Raw genomic sequence first — 26,511 nt, 5'->3', positions numbered from 1 at the left:
GGGTGGCCGTGGGGTCGTGAGGGAGTAGGAAGTTAACTCGAATGGGTCTTGCTCAAGCCTAGCTAGCTATATACATGTATATATAGGATCGATCGGACAAGTGTCGATATGGCACGAGTGACACGGGTGACAGCTGTCGACTGTCGACATGGCAGGTTCGGACAGCTCGTCTGTACGGGCTCGATGGCCAAATATCCAACACCAAACGCAGCAAACAGAACAATCAAAATCAATTCTCAACGCCAAGGTGGAATTGTGCACCGAGTGATATTCCATGGCGCAAGTCCCTCATCGCTTAGTCAACACGCACGGCTAACCCACGCCCCCACCATAGCTCTCGGAACCTCAAACTTCAAACCTCACTCGTACCTCCATCTCCAACCAACACCCCACCACCAACTATCACCACCACTCCCCCCCCCGAAAGGCCGCAATGACGAACCCCGAAAAGCCCACCCCAGACGCAAACGCCCTCATCTCCTCCCACCCTTCCACCACCGGCCTCCAGATCTCCCTACACCCTCTGGCCCTCCTCACAATCTCCGACTACATCACCCGACACACGCTCCGCAACGGGTCCGGCCCCATCCTCGGCGCCCTCCTCGGCACCCAGCAGGGCCGCTCAATCGACATCGAGCACGCCTACGAGATCCTCCTCCTCCGCACAGATGACCAAATCTCCGTCGACGAGCCCTGGTTCATAGAGAAGCTCAAGCTCTGTCCGTCCTCTCTCCCCCAATCCCTCCCCCCACAACACCCACTAACAAACCACCCCCCACAGTCAAAGAAACCCACGGAACCCTCGACCTCCTCGGCTGGTTCACGACCACCCCGTCCCCGACTTTCGCCCCCTCACCCTGGATGGTGCAATTCCACCGGCAGCTCCTCCCCTTCAACGAGTCCCTAATCCTGCTCTGCCTCAACCCGTCCCCCAGCGCGTCCGTCGGCGGCGGCGGAACGCTGCCCCTCGCCATCTACGAGAGCGTGCTGGAGGCCGACGACACCGCCGACGAGGGCGCGCCAAACCTCCTCTTTGTCCCGCTCAACTACACCATCGAGACGGGCGAGGCCGAGATGATCGGCGTGGACTTTGTCGCGAAGGGTGGGTTCGGGAATGCGGCGGCGGAGCTGTCGGGGCTGGAGGGGACCGCGCAGGGCGCTGCTGCTGCTGCGGGCGCCGCGGAGAGTAAGGATGGCGCGGCGAAGAAGGTGAAGCTGTCGGATGAGGCGCAGCAGGGGAAGGGGAAGGAGAAAGCGGAGGAGAAGGAGCCGGAGGCTCCTGTGGTCAGTGCTGGGACTCAGAACGATGAGCGTATGACCACCTAATTCTTTCATTTAAAAGATCAATTACTAATAATAATAATCTACACTACAGTACTAGCAAACCTCACCGCAAAAGCAAACGCAATCCGCATGCTCCACTCCCGCATCAAGCTCCTCACCACCTACCTCTCCAACCCTCCCCACCCCGAACCCAACCACCAGCTGCTGCGCTCGCTCAAATCCCTGACACACTCGCGCCTGCCGCTCCTCACCCCCGCCGACGCAAAGGGCTTCCGGCAGGAGCAGCTCTCCGAGCAGTCCGACGTGCACCTCGTCGCCCTGCTGGGAACACTCACAAAGAGCATCGAGGAGGTCCGCGGCGTCGGCAAGAAGTTCTGGGGCATCGAGCAGACGGGCAAGGCGAACGCCGCGGGGCGCAGCGGCGGCGGCGGCGGCGGCGGCGGAATGGGCGAGTGGTCCGAGGGCCGCAGGGGGGAGAGGAGGTATGCGGGTGGTGGGTATGGGAATTTTTAGTGGTGGGGCGGTTTGGGTTTTCTTTTATCACTTTTTTTTTTTTACCTAGCTTCTTTTCCTTTTTTTTTTTTTTTTTTCCTTTCAAAGATGTTTTACATGATCATGATGGCATGTGGAACTTAACTTACTAGAGCTGACGGGTGTCAAAAAAAGTGAAGTGACCATGGGGTTGACCAAATAAATCAAATAAAAAAGCCGCTCTCCATTGGACTAATCCAACCATCTCCATGTAACTGACCTAGCCATACTAAGATCATCCACAACAAAAACTCCAGAACCGCCAAACCCCAGACCATGTCCAAATAACAACTCCCAGAGCCCTTCCCCCCCCCCCCCCCCCCACAAAGGCTTTTAAGCCAAAAATATCAATTTCGCGCCCTCTTTTTGCAATGCACAGATTCATTATTTCTCCACTATGGTAGTTCTTAGGCCCTGCTGGGTACCTGGGAGTAGGGCGGTTGCCACTGCCTCCACGGCCTATACACCGCGCGAATCAAGCATCCTAACGGCCACGCAGATCTAGAGTCCCCGACTGTTTCGAAGAAACGAAGAAGAAAGGAAAACTTGCCACAGCGATCATTGATACAGCTCTTAGAACGATGATCCATGTTCCTGATCATAGAACTTGTCTCACTGTGAGCTCTCGTCTCGCCATACATACATACATACATACAGTAGGAAACATGGACCAGATCATGAGCTACATGCAAACAGCATTAAGAATCAAGATGAGAAGCTGCGCTACCTCAACGGGCTACCTTTTGTACTATACTAGTCCCCGCCTCTTTTTCACGCTGCTTGCGGCCTTGGGGGCCGGTAGTGGCACGGGTTAATGGTAGTGGTTTGAATCTAGTATGATAAAGTGCGGTCTAAGTACATACTCGACCCTGGCATTTTCAATCCTTAGCACCAGCTATCACTCATGATCAGGGTAACCACCACATACACAATTTGCCAGAAGCCCCATGCGCATGCCATCAAGATTGTTTTGTATTAAACCACCAATTTCATTTTTTAGGATTCAACTGATATACAAAGAACGAAAAAAAAAAAAATTTGAAAAAAAAATTCCGTACTGCTAAAAAAAAAAGAACAAAGAAAAGAAAACCCCCGTAAAAACACTCAAATTAACTACCTTTCTTTAGGCAGCGGTGGCGTCAGCCTGCTTCGACTCAATCTCAGCCTTAGCGCTCGCAGCCCTCCTCTCAACTTCCCTCAAGACGTGGTTGGGGGCAACGTCCACACGCTGCTTAGACAAGATGTCGACCAAGAGCGGGCTAGGCCTTCCAACGCGTCCGGGGGCAGAGAGGATCTGCTCGGCTTTGAAGGCGGCAACCTGATCGAGGTAGGCGTCAAAGAGGAAGCTAGAGTCGAGGGGACCACCCTTGGCCTCGGGATGGAACTGGGTGGACATAATAGGGCGAGAAGTGTGGATCATTCCTATGGTTCAAATCAGTAAAGTTATCAAGATGAGGTGTGGTTGTTACAAACCCTCGTTAGATCCGTCGTTGAGGTTGACAAAGTACTCCTTCCATTGAGAGGCATCAAGAGTGTTCATGTCAACGGCGTATCCGTGGTTCTGCGAAGTGATGTGGCAGCGACCAGTGGTGAGATCAAGAGCGGGAATGTTATGGGCACGGTTTCCGTATTTCAACTTGATGGTCTTGGCACCTGCGGCCAGGGCAAGAAGCTGGTGTCCAAGACAGATACCCATGATGGGACCGGTGTAGGACTCCATCAACTTGCGGAGGTGGTACACGGTGGGGGTGCAGTGAGTTGGGTCACCAGGTCCATTGGAACTACAGCCAAAGGTCAATGACTCATTCGACAGAAAAAGGTGAGGAGAACAAACATGAAAACTCCGTCAAAATGATGCGCAACTTTGTGAATGGGGTAGTTCCATGGGAAGCAGGTGACACTGGCACCCCTGCTAACCAAACTCCTCAAAATGTTCTCCTTAACACCACAGTCAATGACTGCGACATGGAGGTCTCCGTTTGAGCTTGCAACATGGAAAGGCGCCTTGGTGGAGACCTTCTCGACCAAGTTAATTTGCTCAGGGTCGACGAATGCCTCATCCTGATCCGCATCATACTCCTCTCCAATGGTGATCCTGGCGAGAGAAGAACCCTGCTCACGGAGGTAGGTGACAATGGCCCTAGTGTCGACACCAGTAATGGCGGGAACACCCTCACGAGCACACCAGTGGCCAAGTGACTCAACGGCAGTCCAGTGCGAGTACTTTTCGGCGACGTCGGCAACAACAACACCGATGGCCTGGAGATGGGGAGACTCGAAGTATTTCAAAAGACCATCCTGGTCGCGTTGGTCAGAGGGAACACCATAGTTCCCAATGAGCGGCTGAGTGAAGACGAGGATTTGACCACGGTAGGAAGGATCAGTAAGGGCCTCGGGATATCCAACGAGGGCAGTAGAGAAGACGGCTTCTCCGGAAATGTTAGAACGGGCACCGAAGGACTTTCCGTGGAAGATAGGACCGTTCTGGTGGTACTCAGTCAACATCCATATATATATATAATAATCATGCGCTGAGATTAGCCTAGAATATAAAACCCACCTTGATGGTGAAAGTAGCTCTGTCATTGCTGATAGGAGTGCCAGTCTCTCTCTCTGGCTGGGGCATCTGCCTTCCGGCGCTTCCGGTGACGGTAGCAAGATTCCTGACCTGCCTCAAGGCATTAAAGCGAGTAGTGGCATTGAAGCCCTTGGTAAGAATTTGGCGAGCAAACATGTTGGCGATTTCAATGGGTATATAAAAAGAGAAAAAGGAATGCGCTGGTTAGCGGGGGTGTGAGTGATGGATTTGCTTCGAGAATATGATGCAATGAGTTGTGTGCGCAAAAAAGGTTTTTAATAGGAGCTGTTCTTCCAGATGTGATCTGTGTACAATTGAAAAGGTTGTATTAGTCCCGTCGCTGGTGCACCATATATTGAGGCTCTTGAATGTGGGGGGAGTGGGGGTAGCCATGTTTTTGATGGGGAAAGTTTTTTTCTTTTTACCTGAGAGATAATCCTAAAAAGAGAATCCGGAATCAGTAAAGAGTTTGGGGTAAATTTAGGAAGAAGTGGAGGAAAGGACAGGCCAGTTGCAATAAAGCATAAGAGGTTTATGAAGGGAACAAAAGGTCACGGTGGATGTCAAAAAAAAGTTTTTTCTCCACGCGGCTGGATGGGGGAGGGGCAATGCAAAAACGAACTAGTGTGGGGCCGGAACTTCTCGTCATGTACATACCTGTGAAGTGAATACGGAGGGAACAAATCGCATACGGGCGACTTTCACTTGCGAGAGATCTCCTCTGTAGGAATTGAAAGGATTGACACGAACGGCTTTATCTGTTGAGATTATTCACTTTGCCAACGTGTACGTTGGATGGGAGATGGCTATTCGAAAAGAATAAAGAAAATTTCAGTCAGAAGTAGGCCTTTTTCTTTGCAAATTGATGTTGCGATATGCTCAAGTGGGGGAGGAGGAATTCGGTGGGCTTTATGTGGGCTGTGCTTGGTGACGAAGGATCTGTTAGGACAAAAAAAAAATTGCAGGGAAGGAGACCCAGCGGCGATGTTGGACGAGGTTGGCGTAATTTGACTGCGGGGGAGGTGGACACCGAGCAAGGCCAAGGGGGAACGGGTTCAACGTTCTTTCTATTGGCCAATGGCTCGTCTCCGATCCATATTAATCTATCTGTCTGCATATTCCAAACCCGAGGATTGGATATCTTGATTTCACTTCACACTTCAACCAGCGAAATTCATCGTTGGTATTATCTGTCTGAGATCCTCCTGTCAACAATTCTTTCACACTCGCTAGTGAAGGAAGCAATCTTCCTCGGAAGTCTTAGCTGGGCCCTGATTGTTGGTTGGGTACCTGTTTTGCCCGCATTGGGTTAGCTTTGTCACTAGTGACACAAGAGTCTCAACATCAACCATATCGTGTCGATACAGGCTACAAGAATGGACTTACATGTATCTGAATACATGTAGTAAACCTAGAAAGATGAGGTGCCTGAGATTGTATTATTCTACATACACCTAGGCAGTATAATTGACTACAATCACCTTCACTGCGTGAGGTTCCAGAACATCCATAGACAGGACCAAACGGCTCGGGAATATGTGAGCCGGAGACGCGGAACGTATCTTTAGACATTTATCGCGTTATCTAGAAATTGGCTTCTCGAAAAATATTCAAGCCTACCATATGCACTGCCTCGCGCCATGTGGATGAGTCACGGGCGGAAAAATAACTACTGCAGCCCAAACGTCAATTCCAAACCCAAGCTGGGGATGGATAAACAAACAAGCTCAAAGTCCGGTTATCATGCAGGAACTGAGACACTCAGTACTCACTACTCATGCGACAAGAAATATCACCAGTGTGGAAACCACCTTAAAACAAAAGTATTTGCTAAGAACATACATGTACTTATCTATATAAGTAATAAGAATAACTGAGGAAGAGAAACGTAAAGACAGAAACCCAGAGCCGTTCAACCATATCACTAACAAATAACCCCGATTTACTCACAAACTCCATTCGAAATCATCGTGCTTAGCATTATGTATGCATGTCAATCTCCTTACATATCCGTACAAAAAAACGACCGCCTGTTGGGAAATCCTCTATCCCTGGTATTCGCTCATATCTGCTTCACTCTGGTAGTTATTTGTTCTCATGGACTATGCCAAGAATTCGGCGATAGGAAGCTTGTACTCTGGAAGTATCCAGTACCTCCTCTTCACTCCGTCCCAAACCTTTCCACCCTCCTCCATTCCATCTTCCTCTTCGTCGTCCTTTTTCAAGGGCACAATATCCCATCTGGTTTCTAGTCCAGCCTCTAGCATGTCAATCTCAACAATACGAGTGTAAACGTCATACGAGATTCTTCTGTCTGCACCGAGACCATGGAAGAAGCTGAATTTGCCACCTTCTGATAGAGGTGCAAGAAGTCCGATGACATATTCGGTAAAGAAAAGACGCAATTCATCGTAGGACTCGGCAAAGGTGTCAAAGTAAATTGCGTGGAAGGTGATGTTTCGGTTTACCAGGTCAGGAATGACCTGCTATCTGTTAGAGATCTGAATTGTAAGTTCTTAGTAAAGCTGGACTTACATCTTGCCATCTTCCTTCGAGTATCTCAACCCCTTCCTTCTGATCCCATCCGTCTTCTTTCATTTTTTTCAAGACATCTGGGTGCGCCTCAACGATGACATGGTGACTGGGTTTCTTTTCTTGGAACAATCCGTCTATTATTCCCATTCCAAATCCAATATTGAGAATTCTTTTCCCTTCTTCCTTGACGAGTGCGTTCACACTCCTTTCCATGATACCTCTCTCCCACTCCATCATAACCCCGTTGTTGTCCTCATCAAGTAGCTTGTCGTCGTGATAGGTCAATTTCGAGGCTAGGTAATCTTTCGAGTTCACATCCTCCTTGATCTCTTCCTCTGGTTCCAGCTCTGGTTGTGTCAACTCCGTTTGCGGTGTTCCTACAGTGTCGGCCTCCTGGACCAACTCTGGAGCTTCCTCGTCATCTCCAATTTCTTCTTCCTCGCTCTCTTCGCCATCACTAAGCTGCAAGTATCCTCCTAGCCTTCCCAGGATCAACTCGGCCCTCACACCTGCTTCCACCAAGATATTGTACAGGCTTTTCAATCCCAGTCTGTCCGCAATACACGCTGGCGTCTCCCCGGAGACGTCCAAGTCATTCCAAATAGCCCCATTGAGTAGCAACAGCTTCAGGGTCTCCTCTGCGGCCTTGAGCTCTTCTTCTGAGTCCTCTGGCGTACAAGACGCGACCGCAACATGCAGCGCCGTCTGTCTTGTCTCTGGCTCATAGACATTCGCCGACGTGTTCTTGAGCAGCGACTCTAGAACGGAAATATTATGGTCTGTTGCAGCCAGCAGAAGCATTGTTGACTCAGGATCTGTCGGGAGGGGTGTCTGAATAGTTGTCGCCATTTTTTTTTTCCTTCTTGTAAAAAAAAAAAAAAAAATTTTGTTTTTTTTAGTATCTCTCTTTTGGCCTGGTTGCGGCGATCTTGGGCGTCGTGATCTTGTTTTCTATGCCTGGGGAAGTGATTTTCGCGAGCTGCGTTTTTTGGGGATGAGGTGGGGCTGTTGATACAAGTTTCAGGATGCGGGAAGGTGGGGCTGCGTGCAGGCTTTGGTTACCCTGTCGATTGTGCGGTTATGATCGGATCTTTGACCTTGGAGATGTCGAGTCACGGACCGTGACTCGGCGATTGAATATCGTGAGAGAAGAAGTGGTTATTTGGTATGGATTGAATCCTGCGGCCTTCTTCTTACTGTTCGAGAAAAAAAAAGAGAATAAATCGTTGTCAAAGTCTGTTGATATCTCAGCATCACACGAAATCACTCGAGAATTAATTTGACCTTTAGCGGATACTTGACGTGACCTGCCCGACATGGATTCGGTGTTTGGGACGCAAAATATTTGATGATGTTACTGTGACCAGGTAACGGTTGTATACAAGTTCACTTCGAAATCACTTCGAAATCATCCAAAAGGTTTGGGCCTGCCCCCCTGTTTAAATCATGTTCGTGGTATACGTGTACACCATTATAAGTAGCTAGCATTTTTCAACTACTACATGTACGTACTGGGAGCTAGACTTCCTGATCACAGACGCTGAATTTCGTTATTACATGTATATAATCTTGAAGCAGTCTTTGGTTATGCTTAGTATATGATATAGATGTATTCAGGACTCAGTTCCGATCTCCCGCTAACCCACCCTGGGAATTCACTATATTACTGAATCGAATCATCTAATAAGTCCATGAATTTAACCCCCATATTCGCCGGGTGAATCTTTCTTCAGGCGTTGTACAGTCAACTCGCATCCGAGTGACAACCTCCGGTATGGATAGGCACGAGACTAAGTACTCACATATAGGTACTGTAATTATAGTAAGTGGAACCACACTCCCAGGGCCACGCTTACGAGTACCCGGAAGAATCTCAAATTAGTCATTGGTCGCGAGTGATTTCCCATGGATGGATATATGCGCACGTTAAAATCTAGATTGGCTGGAAAATTGAAAGGGGCCTATGACTGTGAAAGACACTCCCTTATGTTATGCAACCCCTTCCGTAATCCACCAGTTAGAAACATTGTGTCGATAACGTCAGACTTGAGCTCATAGATCAACTCCATCCAATAACCTTCTACAATACTCACACAACCAAAAAAGAAACCAATCTCAGCAATTTGCAGTAGATTTTTTACTATAAATTACCGTAGTAAGCCGTCTAACGCCCCCTACGCCATTTTTTATTTGTCACTACAGAAGTCTATCCTAAAAGATAGAAGTTACGGTCACTCCCCGCCCATCACCTCTCACCTCTCCCACATCCCAGAAAAAAGAAAATTGGTCCAAAACTAACCGCCCTTCCTCTCCCCCGAAACTGGTGTAGCTGATCTCCGCGCAGTCTCAAGCTTTTTTCGTTCTCCATCGAGCTAATTGCAATGTATTAGCGGTGCTCTCCCGTGCATCAGAGAGCGTGGGGAATACTCACAACTTTCTTGACCCGGTTCAGGGCGTTCTTGTCCGATGACCTTACTCTGTCGAGAGTATAGGGTTCATCGATGATGACATTCTCTAACACGACAATCTGCTTCTCGTGCCATCGGCAAGGCATCCTATCACCACCCAGTCAGCACAAGCAAGAAATCTACCATCTCTATGCAAAAACCTACAGCCTCGACAAAGCATCATAGATCTCCTGCGCCTCCGCGGTGACCCCAACGCCTATGTTGGCAACTCTCACTGCTTCAGACTTAGCAGTCTCTTTCTCCTTGCCCCCCAGCATATTCAAATTGACAGGGCCAATCTTGGGCTCGGCGTTTGTGAATGGTGTGTTGCTGCGTTGCTGCTTGTTGGGGTTACCGAGGACCGTGACCTCCTTAAGGAATGAGATTTTAAGGATTCGGTAGTCGGCCGGGGAGTTGGGGGCACTAGATGTGGGGTTCTGCGCAAGAGCGAGTGTAGACGTAAGTGGGTCGTAGGAGTAAACCGTGCCTTCGTAAGTGTCGTCAATGATGGTGAGGACACGAACGCTGGGATGGGAGGTGCTAGTTAGCGAGTGCAGCTGAAAGAGGGAGCGTCTACAGATATGAAGGGAATAAAGGGAGGAAATATGCAAGAAGGGGAGGCAGGTACCGGAGACCAATGGCCCAGTCGAGAGCCGAGAGGTTCGCGCCAGCACCTCCGCTGAAGCTGGGGTTGTTGGCGGGGACACTACCCCCGCGACCACCTGAGGATTGGCGTCGGTTGTCCATGTAGGTATTGTTGAAGAATATTCGAAATGAACGAAAGAAGAAAATAAAGGAGCTGGTCCTGGAGAGGTCCCTTCGATAGTGACTTGCTTAACCTTTACTATGTGGCTTTGCTACTGCTGCTGCTGCCCTGCACTCAAAAACCAGACAACGTATGTACGTAGCAAAGATCACCGGACTGATACCGAGCACTCGTTTCGCCCAGGCCGCGAGAAGATCGCCGACAGGTTGTAGGAAGGGTTGTCGCGATGGCAGGAGTTTGTGCGTTAACTCCCTGCGATGCGATGGGGAGTCGGTGGGTTGAAGACGGTGGTGAGGCTGTACCGTTGTGGGAGGGATCGGCAGTGCGTAACGAAAAGGGAAATGGGAGCAGGTAGATAGTGCAACAAGGCTCGAGGGGCCTTACCAAAAATACAGAATCGTAAAAGAAGGATTCTGTGCACAGCTAGAAGGTTGAATAGATACAGATGTCTTCATGTAACTAGGAGCGAATCTTGATGGAGAGCTCGCCAAGGTAAATTTGTCACGTGTCGCTCGAAGCTCTGGTCATGCAGGAGCACGGGTCTAATACGAACGGGGCCAATAAGAGGAGTGCAGATATTAGGGCAAAACAGCGATATAAACGAAATACTAGATGTGTACATATACCTACATCTAAACACTTCAAATGCCACGATTTACATGTGCTCTACCTAAATTGGGGATACCTGTCGCTATGACGCCGTCAACGGTTATGTTAATTATTACTAGGGCCCATTAATTAGAGGTTAACTGGTCGATGCAGTTACGTATACTTTGTGGGTGGGCCAAATATATATATATTGAATCCTAGCGAGAATACTGTAGTCAACCGGCACCCTCTCAGATCGAGTATACATATATGCCGCCATAACTCGAAAAATTGGCTAGATCGAAATTACTTGTACGGGAAACTTCTGGTGCAGATCGATGCCATTCAACCAATCACTCAAGTGGTAATCCCTGGACGGAGATAGCCAATTTTTCGAGTTTTGGCGGTATACTCGTAGCTTCATAGCGTTTCCGAACACGACCAATATTGCATGACATACAAAGAGGTGGATTTGGCGCTTTTTTGTATGGTATGCAATATTAGTCGTGTTCGGAAACGTCATGAAGCTACGAGTAGTCATTTCGCACATGCAGGTCGCCGGGAATAGGGAAATCCTAAATTAAACATTATTAACGACGCAGAATCATACGAGGTTACCTCAGCATCGAATCCAAGCATATATCCCCTTATCCCTTCGTCTGGCAAAAAATGCTGCCCACCCCCAAAAAAGCAAATTTTATATGTGGCTTTACTAACAGATCCCGTTATCTCTCTTATCAAATAATAGATCTCACATACAAATATAATTCATGTGTTATAGGGTGGGCAGCATTGCCAGACGAAGGGATAGAACAGACAAATTGGTTTCTTTACCAATACAATCCAAGGGCCTTCAAGAACAATACGTACTTGGCCTCTATATATATCTGAGTTCTTAACCAGAATTATATTTTGATGAATTACAACAGCTGGTTTTACCAACAAAGCCGCGGGTGGTCCGACTAATATCAACCGAATCAGCAGGAAAAGAGTGATATATTTACCTACACACTTAGCATACTTCGATTCGAATAAAAAAAATGGTGGCGTTGGTAAGAGCCATTCATAACTAATCACCAAAAAGACAAAGGCCCTGGTTTCTCGGTCATAGATCCATAGCCAGGAACGAAATGCATCCAAAAACCTCTCTAAAACTCGCGGAAGCAAAAAAGAGAGGGTAGGTTGTCCTGACTGAAAGAAACCCAAAGGTAAGGCGGGTTTGAGAGCCCAGAAGACCCGCAAAGTATCTGATACATGCTTGCAGTGAGCTCCAGAGATACTTTATATATAGCACGCACCGACTTCCTTTCCCTCCCTACCTCCCTCAAATTCACATTCCCTCCATAAATCTTCCCAATATTCTACCCCAAAAGCACACAACCCAGGTTATTACCCACCCAAAGACACATATATTCAAGCTCTGGTGGTGCAACTGGTCAGCATGCCCTCACCAAAAACATTAAAAACTTATAAAATCGCAGGGAGATTTGGGTTCAAACCCCAACCAGAGCATCTTTTTATTTTTTTGGTCGAAAGAGAGGCCGCCAAGCCCCATCCATTGTTCAGAAAAGCTCCGGAGTAGTATGGTATGAGAGTGTAATCAAAACTCTAGTTACTATGTATCCAGCGCAGACTAAAAGTCCCCACCATCTCTAATAGCCCAAAGCCGCAAGGACGTGCAGCCCCTACAGGTGTGGCATAGACAGGTTGCTCGACCCGGAAGTTGTCAATGCGAGGACAGATATCCGGTAGGTCAAAGGACAGGTCACAGAGACTACTGTGTCCCTAGGACTAGTTAGTATATCTTCGCTTATTCCTTTTGCGTCTCGCTTTCTTTCCATTTACTCTTATCATCACCATAATACAATACTCGAACTTTTCTATTTCCATGAACTGAGCATGAGCCTTCTCCTGTGCTTCACATGGGATCAAAGTCCATACTGAACTCTTGTTTTACTACAAAACATGTATAGGATCCTCTCCATCGTAATCGATCACTTACATGTACGTATCTAAACCCGATACCTTTCGTAACAAAAGCTTCCTACTAAGCACAAAATCATCAGATATCACTCGTAGCTTGGCGTCCTCTCTGCGCACTGGTCCAATTCCCCAGTCTTGACTCTAACTTACACTAAGGGAGAACACAATATCTACACTTTAACTACTACACAAAAAATATCTATGGTATACAGTCCCTACCCACCCCTAACCTCCGCCACCACCTCCCTCACCCTATTCCCATTCATCCTCTCCCAGCCCTCCAAACTCATCACAAACGTGCCTCTTCCGGCCGTGATGCCCCTCAGGTGCTTCAAGTACCCCACCATCTCCTTCAGCGGCACCCTCGCCCTCACACTCCGCTTCCTCCCGCCCTCATCCCTACTCTCCACGCTCCGCTTTACTCCAGGCGCATACACCCTCACCAAGTCCACCTCTCTCTCCACCTCACCGCCTGCAGCCTCAGCATCGGCCTCAGCATCCAGTCCCCCAAGCTCCAACACATGACCCCCGCGCGCACCAGAGATGTCGCCAACGACCTTACCAAGGTCCTTCTCTTCACACGTCACCACCACGTCCATCACCGGCTCCATGAGCACGCTCTCCCCGCCCGCCGCCTCCTTCAACGCCGCAGTCGTGGCAATCCGTGCCGCGGACGAGAACGCGGCGAGGGTGCTCTCGGGACCGAGGACGTCGGTCGACACGTCGACGCTGACGTGGGCTGCGATACCGCGCACGGGGAAGCCGAGCGCGGGGCCACGGCCGAGAGCCGCTGATGCGCCGTTTTGCAGCGCAGTTTCGAGTTCCGCCGTGGTCAGCCATTTGGGTAGGCGGGTGTCGGTGCTTTCTCCCGTGGCGGGGTCGGTGATGGGGGGTGTTGTGATGGTGATGGTTATGGTGTTGCCGTCGTCTGTTGTGGCGGTGGTGGTGGTGGGGTCGAGGGGCTCGACAGAGACGGTGCAGGCAGCGGCGGCGCGCTTGCCCGCGATCTCTTTGTCGAATACCGTCCGTACGGGCTGGGACGCGGCAGCAATGGTCTCGCGGTACGAGATGAGGATGCGGCCCATTTCCGCGTTCGCCTTGAAGTCGCCCACGAGGCGGTCTCGCGCAATCTCCAGGTGCAGCTCGCCCATGCCGCTGATGAGCGTCTGGCCGGAGTCGGCGTCGATGCTGATATGCAGACTGGGGTCCTCACGCAGCAGCATTGCGAGCGCTTCATCGAGGTGTTTCTGGTCGCTGAGCGAGTTTGGCTCTATGGCTGCGAAGAAGACAGGTGGTGGGACGGCGATGGGCCGCAGCTGCAGCGTGTCGGTGGCGAGCTGCGGGGCCTTGCTGTTCTTTTGCTTGGACTTGTGTGTGCCCGGGCCTGTGGTTTCGGAGACGAGGGTGTCGCCGGTGCGCGCGTGCTTGAGGCCAATGATGACGCCGATGTGGCCCGTCGGGATGGCGGCGATGTCGACCGCCTCGTCGGCATACATGCGGACCAGCCGGGTGGCGCGCTCCTTGACGCCCAGGTTCGTGTTGAAGAGGTTGTGCGCGCGGGTCAGCGTGCCCGAGTACACCCGCACAAACACCATTGCCCCGCGCTTCGGGTCGTTGACGACCTTGAAGGCCAGCGCGCACACCTTACTCTGATCGGTGACGTCCAGTGTGCCCCGGTGCTTCCCTTGGTTATACGACACGGCCACTGGCGGGCGGTCCAGGGGCGACGGCAGCAGGTCTACCACAGCGTCCAGAAGCGGCTGCACACCAATGTTGCGGAAGCTGGCGCCGGCAAAGACGGGGATGATCTTGCCGTCACCCTTCAGCGTCGACTTGCGCAGCGACGCCTTGATCGCCGCCGCGGGGATGAGCGCGTGGTCCTCAAGTTCCATAAACACCTCGACAAGCTCCTCATCATGCTCCGCCAGGAGCTCCACCAGCGCCACCCTCGCCGCCTTCGCCTCCTCATACAGCTCCGGCCGCTGCCCCTCAAGCCACTCGTAATCCCGCAGCTCAATCTTCTGGCCATCTCCCCCGTCCCACAGGAACACCCGCTTCTCCACCACGTCCACCACCCCCCGGAACACGTCCTCCCCCCCCTTCGTGTCAGGGTCATACACGGGCAGCTGGCACACCGCGGGCCAGCCATTCAGCTTCGCCGCGACCTCCTTGACGGTGGGTCCGAAGCGCGCGCCGACGCGGTCGAGCTTGTTAACGAAGATGATGCGCGGGATAGAGTAGGCGTGGGCCTGGCGCCAGACCTTCTCGGTCTGGGCCTCGACGCCGGCGACGCCGTCGAGGATTGTGACTGCGCCGTCGAGCACGCGGATGGAGCGCTCGACCTCGAAGGTGAAGTCGGCGTGGCCGGGGGTGTCGATGAGGTTTATGGTGTGCGGGGAGGGGGTGGCGGGGGTGGGGGAGGACGAGGGCGTCCAGGTGAAGGTGATGGCGGCGGAGGTGATGGTGATGCCGCGGGTGCGCTCGGCGGGGAGGTAGTCCATTACGGTGGAGCCTTCGTCGACTTCTGGAGAGAGGTTAGTGGGTGTTTGTAATGGTATGGGCAGATTGCGAGCTCCTGAAGCTGTGGGGTCTCGAGAGTGGGCTGGTATAGACACGCCCAGTCTAGAGACATCACAGAGTCACGAGCAGCTGTATAGAAATCATAGAATAGGACAGAGAATAGAGACCTCCAATCCTCCTCGTAAACCCGCTGTAATACAACATTCTCTCCGTCGTCGTAGTTTTCCCCTACCATTCACCACCAGTCAGCGCAATTGCCCCACTCCTCAATCCCAATTCCCCCCCCCCCCCAAAACCCAGTGCCCCAATGCCCCCAATTAAACCAGAACCGGGCGCTATACAAACTCACAGCATCAATATGCGCAATAATGCCAATATTCCTCGTATGCGCCAGCGGCACCACCGCCTGCTCGTTTGTCGTGCTGGCCGAATAGCACCTGCATCCCATTGGCACCTTCTGTAGTGGGAGCGCCGTGAGCCCCAAGGCGCGGGTCGTGGGCGCGCGGCATCGCCATACGGGCGGGCGGCGGAGGAGAAGCATTGCGATATGATATGGGTGGGTGGCCTTGCAAGCTGCAGATTTCAGTTTGTGTGCGACCGTGGGAGCGAGAGACAGGCAGGGTAACTATGCGCGGTGGGGGGGGGGTGCTGGGACGAGTGATTCATGGTGATGTCACTCGGCGGGAGCGGAGTGGAGTGGAGTGGGAGCGGAGTGGAGTGGAGTGTGGGCGGAGCGGAGTGGAATGGGTGCAGCGTGGGGATGGGGTGGGATGGGCCCGAGTGTTGATGGGGTTGAGAGATGCTGTCGTGGGGACGGTCTGGCTCCGTAGACGTAGACGAGGTAGAGAGAGCCCTCAACTGAATGCACAGCCTACCGCCCCGCAACACAAAGATGAGAGCTTCACATGCATGCCGTTCGTATACCCCGCGGGGCAGGAGCACAGCATATCACTCGATGCCCCCGTTCCGGTTAGTGCTGTGGCGCACACACGCACGCACACCAGCCACCGTAGCCAACCTGTCCACAAGACGTTGAGCTGCAGACAGACAGACAGACAGACAGACAGACAGACGACAGACAGACACACACACAGACACACACACAGACACACACACTCAAGGCATCACGAAGCAGAAGGGCAGCCATCGAACGCATCACGAACGGGAGAAAGAAGGGGGAGACATCTACGCCCTCATCCTCACCGCGGATACAGACACATTCTTCTTTGACCATCACCAGACCCCACGTCTGTCGATCATCCGTCCGGAACCTCACACACACACCCCCGGACATCCATACACCCATTCATCGACATCCCTCACCTCACAGCATTCACCCATCCCATACTCCCTGAAGCACCCCCCCCCCCCCCCCCCATTCCTCATATCCCTCACACTACCCATCACCCCATCCCCACACACCCTCCACCGCACCACACACACCCACACACACCCACACACACCCACAATGGACTACTCCGCGCTCGCCTCCGACACCGGCGGATTCGGGGACGACCCCACCGAGCAGCCCTTTGCCGTGCAGCACGCCTCCTACACCCCCCACGATGACACCGACCCGCCGTTCACGCCGGGCCCGTTCAACCCAAGCATGGACGACCACGGCGGCTTCGGGCAGCCCCAGCAGCACCATCAGGACGATGGCTTCCTCAGTCCTGGCTTTGCCCCAGAGACGCCCCGCTTCCCTGTCCAGGCCCCGCAGCAGGAGCGGCAGCAGGAGACCCCCCAGCAGCACCACCATGAGGAGGAGGTCGAGCACCCCCCGCAGCAGCACCACCAGGAGGAGCATCACCAGCACCCGCAACCTCGGCAGCAACAACCCCCGCAGCAGCCCCAGCAGCAGAACCGCCCGCAGCACCGTCTCCAGGCAAAGATCACCGCCCTCGAACGCACCGGCCGCAAGGACCTCATCCTCAAATTCGACGTCCACGTAAGCCAGAACCTCAATCTCCCGCCCCACATCACCAGCCCGGATGACGTGTACTATCTGACCACATCTCTACAGACAAACCTGCCCAAGTTCCGCACGACGCAGTTCCGCGACGTGCGCCGCACGCACCCCGAGTTCCAGAAGCTGGCCAACCACCTGCTCAGCAGCAACCCGGAGTGCATCGTGCCGGCCGTGCCGCCGCCCGCCACCAGCGCCGGCGTCGGCACCGAGGAGGACGAGGCCCGCGTCAAGGCCGCCATGCAGCGCTGGCTCAACACCGTCTGCAGCAACGACGTGCTCATCCGCGACGAGGAGATTGTCTTCTTTGTCGAGTCCGACTTTGGCTACAGCCCCGTCGTCCGCCGCAAGCAGCCCGCCACGGGCGTGCGCCGCCGCGTAATCAAGCAGTTTGCGCCCCCGCCCGACGACACTCCGGAGCTGGAACAAGCCCGCCCCGTCGTCAAGGCCTTCTACCTGGGCACCATGGAGACGGGCCAGAAGGTCGACCGCGTCGTCAAGTCGCGGCGCGGCGTCGGCCTCGCCGAGTCCGAACTCGGCATCCGCCTCTTCGCCCTCTCCCAGACCGAGACACACCAAGGCATGTCCAACGCCTTCCGCAAGCTCGGCAAAACCATCCAATCCGTCGGCGACTACCACGCCGCGCAGGCCACCGCCGAGGCCACAACCCTCGGCGACCCCCTCAACTACCACTCCTCGGACGCCTTCATCGTCAAAGAAACGCTCACCAACCGCCAAATCCTCATGCGCGAGCTCGAAGCCGCCCGCAAGGACACGCGCTCAAGGCTCCAGACCGTCGAGGTCCTCAAGTCCAAGGGCGCCCTCAAGCGCGACAAGGTCGACGAGGCCCTGCAGGCCCTCGAGGAGGCAAAGGGCACCGAGACCCACCTCGAAAACAAGGTCAAGCGCGTCACCACAAACCTGGTCCTCGAGCGCCGCCGCTGGTTTGCGCGCACGGCCCGCGAGACCAGAATGAGCATCCGCGACTACTGCCTGCGCCAGATTGAGGCGGAACGGCGCACGCTGGCCACGCTGGAGAGCGTGAGGCCGGACATCCGCGCTATTGATGCGAGCGGCGGGTTGAGCCGCTTGGGGCGCGATGCGCCGCCGGCGAGTCGGAGGGCTAGCCTCAGGGTGAGTCAGGGGCCGGCGGGGGATGCGTGGAGTGGGGTGCAGCGGGTGCCGGGGGTGCAGCGGGTGCCGGGTGGGCTAGGTGGATTGGGGGGGATGGGCGGGTTGGGGGGCGAGGGGAATGGCGTGGGGGGGGTGGTGAAGGAGGTTGAGGAGGAGGGGCTGGGCGTGGGGGATGAGGATAGGCTTGATGCGAAGAATGCGGCGAGTCGGTTGGCGGGGAGTACGTTTTAGTGGCGGGGGGAGTGTAGGGTAGGTAGAAATTAGTGGGTTTTTTTTTTGTTGTGGACTTTTTTTTTTTTTACGCTTATGTTTTTGTTTTGTGGTTTTGCATGTAGGGTTGTGGGGAGGGCGGTCATGAAAAGGGGTGTATGTTTGCGTGGTTTGCGGCGGGGGGATTTGCACTTGTGATTAGCTGCGGTAGTGGTAGTGGTAGTGGGCGGGGTTCAATAATTGATACTGCGTGGCTTGCTTTCAATTGTCTTTTCTCTGTGTCCATTGGTCTGTGGCAGAAGAGGGCGCAGAAGAAGAGAGGGGGGGGGGGAGGGGTGTGGTTAGTCTAGATATGGGTCGAGAGAGCATGAGCATGAGCATGAGTATGAGGATGCTGTCTACGAAGGCATGGGCAAAGAAAACGAAGCCGAATGGTAATGGAACGGTAATGTAGTGTGGTGTTGACGGAACAATAATGTAGTCCACTCTTCACTCTCCACTAATCCCCCCCTCCACCCCTCTGCACCCCACCCCACCCTCTGCACCACCAACCTCTAACACCCCCAATCCTGCTATAGTTACTATCCATCCATCTACATGGTAGAGACCATTACAATATCCCTTGCACCCACAACAAACAGCAGCCCAGCGGTCCAATGCCCCACCCGTCCCATCGAGCGGGCTAGCTACTGTCAATCAATCAACCAACAGCGCGGATAGATGCGCGGGGTATGCAATGACTACCTCCACGCACATCCAAGAAGAACAGGCTCTAGCGATTCTTTACTCACCAAGAGTACTATTGTTCCCGATTCTGTGAGGAGCTGGTCACACCCCCCCCCCCCCCCCCCCCATTTCCCAGGATCGCGTTAAGCCGGGTATCGATGTGCTAAAAAAAAAAAAAGAAGGAAAAAAAAAAAAAAAATATTTCCAAGGTGGGTGGGTAGGTGGAGACGCTCGAGTGACAGACCATGACGGACCCAGCGCCGGTCTCACGTGATCACATATATATCGGCGCGACACCACACCACATCCGGCAACACAGGGCGCAGGAGAATTAATTAATAGCAACAGCTACACAAGTAGCCAACCACTAGAGCACATAGAAGCCGCCAGCCACATGAAAGGGGGGGGGGGGGCCGTATAGTGGTAAATCGATACCGCTCTGGCAGCAGCAACTGGACTAGCCATGTACCCTTTTTCCACGCCGCCGCTGCATACATGTAGGGCCGGCCGCCGTCTTTTTGCTGAAACATCGGTACCGCAACTGGACTACCCTTTTTTCATGGTCATTGCACGCCGCTGCATGTATACCCTCCTCCACTCACTACCCCTACCCCCCTACCTCATCCCCTGCTAGCTGCTGCCTCGACCGCATCCATAGCTAGGCTACCTCATGCACCCCCCCCAGATTCACAGAACAGCACAAACAGCGCCCTTCCCGAGCTGATGCGCAGCCCAGCATGTATAGCGGCTTCTTTGGTCACATCTGACGGGGTGTGTTTGGAGCTTCGTTCGATCGCCTAGTCTTAAAGACTCCGTCGCCCGTGTGTTGTGGGTCTGCGTTGGATTAGTATAGTATGTTGTGTTTTTCTGGTCCTTATGGATGAGTAGAGGATGCTTAGGAGCACTTGTGCAACTAGGTATCTAGAGCCGTAGTTGAAGAGACTAGATGCAAATAAAAAAGAGAGAGAGATAAGGAAAGCCTACCAGCGAACTAGTGGCTCCGGTCGAAATAAAAGGAAACTAGAAAAGCTTGCGAGACTCGAGGAGTAGTCATGTTGGTCGAGTAGAAAGAAGATTAAGAAAGGCCTACCAGCGAACTGGTGCTGGTTGAGTAAAAAAGAAAGTAAGGAATTTAATAGGAAAGCCTACCTACCAGTAGGACTGGTTCTGGTCGAGGAAAAAGAGAGGTAAGGAAAGTCTACCAGCGAACTGGCCGGTACAGGTCGAGCAAAAGGAATATTAGTGGATTTAAGAAAGCCTACCAGCGAGCTAGTTCCGGTCGAGTAAGTGGAAACTTAGGAAGTTGGTAAGAAAGCCTACCAGCGGACTGGTGCCGGTCGAGCAAGGGATATTAGTAGATCTAGAAAAGCGTGTCAGTGAACTGATTCCGGTCGATAAAGAGGGAGGTTAAGAAAGCCTACCAACTGACTGGCGCATGTCCGGCCGGCCCACGGAGCTGGGTAGCTACAGGCCGGCGTAACGTGATGTAAGGTATGTGTAAGGCCGAACCGGCAGATCAGAGACCAAACCCGGCCACGGGGAAACAAACTAGCAACGGGGGAGTGGCCGGTTATGAAATGGGAGGATACCAGATTATTGACGCGCGATTAAAACGGTATCGAGTGATTTCTCATGTCTAAGAACGTGGTTACCGAACGGCCCACAAACAGTATTGAATAATGCATGTCCCCCACGTTAGGATGGCCCGGGCCCCGCAGAGACATCCCGCGGCCTTGTGCGACCAACCAGCCAAAAGTGACAGCTGTGTCTCAAGCTGGAAAGTGCCACGCGATCGACCGAGCGCAACAACCGATGAAGGTGGGAAACGTGGGTTGCTGAGGCTTGGTTTGTGTCGCATGCGTTATGGATATGCAGTTTTCTGCGCATCTCGACGAGGCGGGGTCATAAAAAGCGGATCCCCAGCCCGGGCTGCTGCAAGTGTTCGTTTTCATAGGTCATCACTCGCGCCAAGTAATATTCACAGTTCATCACTCGGTGCACGCGGAATAGAGTTTAAGCCATCCGAGTTTTTGGCAACAACAAAAAAGATCGTCGGACAAAAAAGATCAGCGGTCCAGGGTCAAAGGAGAAACTAACCCAGGGCTGGTAATTTCTGCTGTTGATACCGTTGTATTGAGTACTAGTAAGAGTCTCAAGACTACCAGTTTGGAAGTGAGCTACGAGGGTTGATCTTTTTTGCGCTGATCTTTTTGTTCTTGCCAGAAATATTTGGTGGCTTAAACTCTCTAATCCTTTGCAAGTTAACGGCTACTAATATCAATCCGAGTCTCTAGGTCATCTCGAGCAAGCCTTGTCTTACTCCCATGCAGTCGTGCCGCCGCATTTCTCTCCACCAAACTGGCCCCGTGGACCCAACAGTAGCTCAAATCTCTCGAGTAAAGGAGTGGAAAGCTAGCCTGCTAGTAGCTGCATCAGGATACAGGTCAAGTAATACGGATAGCGAGGCAAACTTACTAACAGTGCCGTGGTCTAATTCCCGCTAGACGCCTTAAAACAACCGCACACCTTCTGGGGATGATATTTCGCCAACTCTGCAGTTTCTGGCTGATGGGCTGCGGCTGCTCAATAACAGATTTGCTTGTCTAGACTCCTGCCTGTAGTGGGGTATATGGAGGCCGCAGTTTTACTGGTGTTTGAGTTGCTCTTGTGATGTCGGTTTTGCGATCATCCTGTATTCTTTGAATGGAGTGTTGAAAAATATGCTCGTCTCTTCAAAGTCTCAAGATCTTTAATCGTGTGGTATTGGTACTAGAAAAGCTCTGTAATCATCCTAATTAATGCAAATAAAAATCCAAAACCTTTTGAACGGGGGCCGGAGAATATGTATATTTAGGTTGTGAAAAAAGGACTTGGAAAGGTCTCGAGACTTCTACCACAGACACGATCCTGATTTAAACAATTGGAATAACGGTACCGGTATAGCTATCTCGTGCGCTTGCCTAGCCTTCTAGTCGCTGGTTCATGACTATTGTCCAAGAGGTATATAGTGGATGGCGACGCGACTTTGACAACAAATTTGTTTTCATTGGCTCGATGAAACAAACACTGAGGCTCGAGCTGTCAGAGCTAAAGATATCTTCCGCTATTGGTCTGTCAAGATATAAGTGGCGACTTTGACAACCAATACTTTATTGCCTCTAGGAAGCAAACACTGAGGCTCGAGCTGCAGTGTTTGAGCTAATGAGATGCTCCGCCATCTATCTGTCAAGATGTAAGTGGCGACTTTAACAGCCAATAGATCCATTACTTCTCGAAAGCAAAAACTGAGGCTCGAGCTGCAGTGTCATAGCCAATGAGATATTCCGCTAGTGAGCCGGTGTGTCGAAATGTAAGTGCACAAGACAGGGCGAGTTTGACAACCAATAATTTTATTGGCTCTCGAAGAAATAAACACTGAGGCACGAACTGTCAGAGCCAATGTGATATCACGCCGAACTCGCGTGTGAGTTCGGGTAGAAGAAGGTTGGTATGTGACAGTTCAGCCCTTGCACGAAGGCTGTGAATTATGCGAGAGGCAGTCTTTGCGTAAATAGAGCCAATCATACATTTTAGCCAATCAGGTGTTACATTCGGATTATTTATGTAGAACTGGGCAAAGGCTCTATATACCAAACTCGGCCGTTTGATTAGCGCAGTACAGTGCTGGTACATGCGCAGAATATCAATACCATGGCTATTTAATTGCTGGCCACCAGACAGTCCTGCAGGAATTCCTGGAAAGAAACCCTATCTAAGATCACCGAAGAATGGTCGAAAGACATCTTGCCTGCTTTCATTTTCTGACGCTGTCTAGGGCCGTTAGGGGGACCGTACTGGATCTAGATGGTAAATGTATTGTTGGCTTGATCAACTGAATAGTATGTATGTGTTTTAATTCCTTGATAATTAGTAAGTATGGTGGGTGCATTCAGAAGATCTAAAAGACATGAAAAAGAACTTACTTCACAAACCGTCAGTTCCTATTTTGCTAATGATTTCTTTCTTATGGGTCAGTATTTCAATTCGATTTCCACAGGCGATAGGGCCAGCTATTGGCCTACTGGCCCCGCCGAGTTCATGGTATACCTTTAATTCGCAGGTGTCTTCCAACCCGGGTCCCCCTAATATATCGATAGAGTCTTTTGCCTCCCCCCCTCCCCAATATGTTGATTCTCAGTGAATGGTCTTAGTTTCGGTTTCCCCGGACCACGATTACCTTTAACGCTCTCGATTAATGGGACCCCTTAATGCAAGTATCTCACTCGTGGCTCTTTCTGATAGGATCAATATACCCAGCCCCCCACTTGATAGAAACCTTTGGTTGACTGTAACTACGTAGAGAAAAAGCTTTGTCAATGTCAGTGGCATCGTGATACATGCATGTTCTTGGGCTCAAACACGTGCTTTTAATGATAGCGGACCGGAAGAGCTAGGCGATTATTTATTGCTGCGCCCCATGAATTGAAGCGAAAGAGGGACGAGCCTGATCGATGTGCAGAATTCATTAAATTATAAAGAGAGAACAAACCAGGAAACATCAGGACCATGATCGCTGGTGGACAAGTGGTGCTGCGCGCGGCGAGCGTGCATGTAGTGTTTCTGACGGACGACTACGGTCGCGTCACTGAAGGACAAGTGGTGTTCCTGGGGGGCGTCGTCTAGCATTGTTGAAGGGCGGGCAGTCAAGACGTACTGGTGGACGTGTACACTTGAAGGCTCAACGTCAGGACGATTCTATTATACGTATTGTTAGGGTAGATGATGTTCACATTTAATACTAAATTGTCCCTAAGTTTAAAAACATAATATATTTGGGGGGCAATTGTATATAGATGAAGAAAAGCCTGAACTGATTTTCTTAGGCTGCCAGACCTAGGAAACAAGAATGTAGGTGCATTATCTTAACTACATGTAGCGCCTGATCCTACAAACTGTCCTCTGGGATTTCTGGTACCACAATTATCTAAACCTAGGAGAAATATTACACATAATGGAAGATAAATTTTAATTCTGCTGATACAACACCCACCACTCAAGCTGAATAGCGCTGGTACCATGGTATAACATACTATTTTTTGACTGGCCGGCCTTCAATCTCCTTATTTGAGTAGTGATGAATATATTTATTGTATGTAAACGTATTTACTACATGTCTTATACCTTAAGTACTTTATGTAGTCTCAACTGTTATCCCATTGATTCTTCGTCCAGTTTCTTATAGAGGAAAGACTTCTCATGATCATTGGTTGAAACCGACACCTAAATCGAACGAAAGGTGGTTTATATATTGGACGCCTTCCCGTAAGCAATAGAACATGTTCTATTGCAATAGAGGACGGTTTTCGAATAGATCAGGTTCCCGTAAGCATATGGTGATTGCTATAGATTCCTAAAGATCTAATCGGTCCCTAATACCAATTGGGCATCGTGAAGCCATCTTTTGGAACTATTTTTCGTGTAGAAAGGTGTCCTCTCGATCGCAACGGATGGAAAATGGATAGAAGTATATCTATCGAATAGACCCTCTGAGGGGTGTCTATAACAAACAAATAGATCACCCGTTCTATTGGATATATAGAACCTCAAAAATTGGTCTATTCGGCAATAGAACGAGTTCTATCGCTTACGGGAAGGCTCCATTATAGGCCTATACATTATATATATGGAGAGTCGATCCATACGAACGATGGATCCAAGACGAGCGAGTACTCAGGTGTACATGTAAGGGTAGCGCAAAATCTCAGGAAATAACGAATCGAACTGCCCTGGGAATATTGGTCAAATGCGCGCGTGTTGAGCCTCAATCCGATAGCCCAAAGTGTAACTTTTACACGTCTTGATCAAGGGATAAGTAGTAGTCCGATTAGTTATTTCTGAGATTCTGCGGTAGGCGATCATTAGTGCCTATGGTTGGATAGAAAATCATCGAGAATATGTCCAAATCATGCTGGGCCTGGCCGAGCATTATGCCAAGACTCCTTAGTCAGCGGTTACTGTCACCATAGTCTCTGAGCTTGTCAGCGGTTACTATCACTATCTCTCTTGTCAACACCTAGTGTCCGTCATCACCCCGTAAACGACAGTAGCTAAAACTTCTGTATGTAGCCTCAACTTGGGAAGCAGATTTGAGGTGAAATCTGAACAACGTTCACTAGCTATAGCATGTATCTATGTGCACAACGAGGGTGACAAGGGGGAGTGCTGAAGCAGATGATTCGACATGTTCTGAGACAACTATGAAGGGGTTAAAATCACCAATGCTATTTGATATATGACCGGCCCAGAGATACGCACTATTGGGTAGAAATTGAGTCAAAAGAGTATCACAAAAAAAAAGTTTGAGAAGGAAGAAAAACCCACCACTTGCTCCAGGGCAGACTTTGCGTTACGAGACAGCCTTACTATAAATTATGAAGCTTCAAAGTTGCATTCTCATACCCCCGCACGATTACTACTGTGTTTTAATTAGTTAGGCATGTATTGAAGTGAACCACCGTCGCGAAGGAAACTTGAATGGCTGTAATATAAGCTATCCCCCTATTAAGCTGCCAATGGCCCCTCGGGTCATCAGTGCGAGTTTTCTCTTTTACCGTCAACACCTCATGAGCTACCGCCCTCAGCACAGTATCCCCTTAGATTAGCACTCTCTTAGCCAAGCCAACACTAGATTGGGTTGTTTTTAGGGCTATAACCCAGATGCGCTAAATCTCTTGGCGAGCGCGTGGGTAATAGACTTCAACGCGGGTAGCGAGCTTTGAGGGACATGTGAGTGCGGTAAAAAGAGTATGTAGATAGGTAGTCCCACGCCAGCCTGCAAAGGATTCTAGAGTTCTTACGTTGGGGGTCGAGGTTGAGCGTGGGGGGCGGGGGCGGGGGCGGGGGCGGGGGTCATGGCTGAGAGGGTTGTACCCTAATTACATATTTCCATAATGGGCGGTACCCTTTTCACCAATAAGTAATCCGCTCAACGCCAGAGTTTATCGAGACCAAAGTACAAAGTGTAGAGTAATACTCTAGTGACCAGCCTGGTGCTAGCTCGTAGGGAATGTGCACGAGGTTAGGTTATTGTAAATTAGTAGTATAATATTCATCCTATTATATTTCTGTTGCGCCTTACCAACCCTTACCAAATGAGCCCTATCCCTTGATTCTAACCGGTAAAAACGCCAATCCACCGCCGAGTCACCTATTTAATTGTCTATGTTTAAGAGCTACGTAATCATTAGTGACCATTCCACTTTAC

The 26,511-nt window shown here is 51.1% G+C and overlaps 6 protein-coding genes across 6 annotated transcripts; 2 read left to right on the top strand and 4 right to left on the bottom strand.

Annotated features, from left to right (window-relative positions):
- Positions 1-433: 433 nt before the first annotated feature.
- Positions 434-1,797, top strand: H6S33_006495 (uncharacterized protein; the record flags this gene model as incomplete). The annotated part of the gene is made up of 3 exons (XM_044837851.1): positions 434-719; positions 782-1,312; positions 1,376-1,797. 3 exons carry the CDS (start codon positions 434-436, stop codon positions 1,795-1,797), a joined length of 1,239 nt encoding a protein of 412 aa, XP_044690022.1.
- A 1,141-nt stretch (positions 1,798-2,938) lies between these two features.
- On the bottom strand, positions 2,939-4,549 carry H6S33_006494 (uncharacterized protein; the record flags this gene model as incomplete). Its single annotated transcript, XM_044837850.1, has 4 exons — positions 2,939-3,237; positions 3,289-3,596; positions 3,650-4,299; positions 4,376-4,549. 4 exons carry the CDS (start codon positions 4,547-4,549, stop codon positions 2,939-2,941), a joined length of 1,431 nt encoding a protein of 476 aa, XP_044690021.1.
- Positions 4,550-6,495: 1,946 nt separating this feature from the next.
- On the bottom strand, positions 6,496-7,777 carry H6S33_006493 (uncharacterized protein; the record flags this gene model as incomplete). The annotated part of the gene is made up of 2 exons (XM_044837849.1): positions 6,496-6,876; positions 6,929-7,777. The coding sequence occupies 2 exons, from the start codon at positions 7,775-7,777 to the stop codon at positions 6,496-6,498; spliced, it is 1,230 nt and encodes a 409-aa protein (XP_044690020.1).
- Positions 7,778-9,222: 1,445 nt separating this feature from the next.
- Positions 9,223-10,122, bottom strand: H6S33_006492 (uncharacterized protein; the record flags this gene model as incomplete). Its single annotated transcript, XM_044837848.1, has 4 exons — positions 9,223-9,300; positions 9,360-9,483; positions 9,541-9,900; positions 10,004-10,122. 4 exons carry the CDS (start codon positions 10,120-10,122, stop codon positions 9,223-9,225), a joined length of 681 nt encoding a protein of 226 aa, XP_044690019.1.
- A 2,805-nt stretch (positions 10,123-12,927) lies between these two features.
- Positions 12,928-15,773, bottom strand: H6S33_006491 (uncharacterized protein; the record flags this gene model as incomplete). Its single annotated transcript, XM_044837847.1, has 5 exons — positions 12,928-13,674; positions 13,735-14,544; positions 14,617-15,236; positions 15,400-15,460; positions 15,582-15,773. The coding sequence occupies 5 exons, from the start codon at positions 15,771-15,773 to the stop codon at positions 12,928-12,930; spliced, it is 2,430 nt and encodes an 809-aa protein (XP_044690018.1).
- Positions 15,774-16,700: 927 nt separating this feature from the next.
- H6S33_006490 (uncharacterized protein) lies at positions 16,701-18,563 on the top strand (the record flags this gene model as incomplete). Its single annotated transcript, XM_044837846.1, has 2 exons — positions 16,701-17,180; positions 17,256-18,563. 2 exons carry the CDS (start codon positions 16,701-16,703, stop codon positions 18,561-18,563), a joined length of 1,788 nt encoding a protein of 595 aa, XP_044690017.1.
- Positions 18,564-26,511: the final 7,948 nt, after the last annotated feature.

The sequence above is a fragment of the Morchella sextelata genome (assembly GCF_020137385.1).
Source record: "Morchella sextelata strain SCLS chromosome Unknown scls_20, whole genome shotgun sequence".
NCBI lineage: Eukaryota > Fungi > Ascomycota > Pezizomycetes > Pezizales > Morchellaceae > Morchella > Morchella sextelata.
This window is presented reverse-complemented; position numbering and strand designations above follow the sequence as displayed.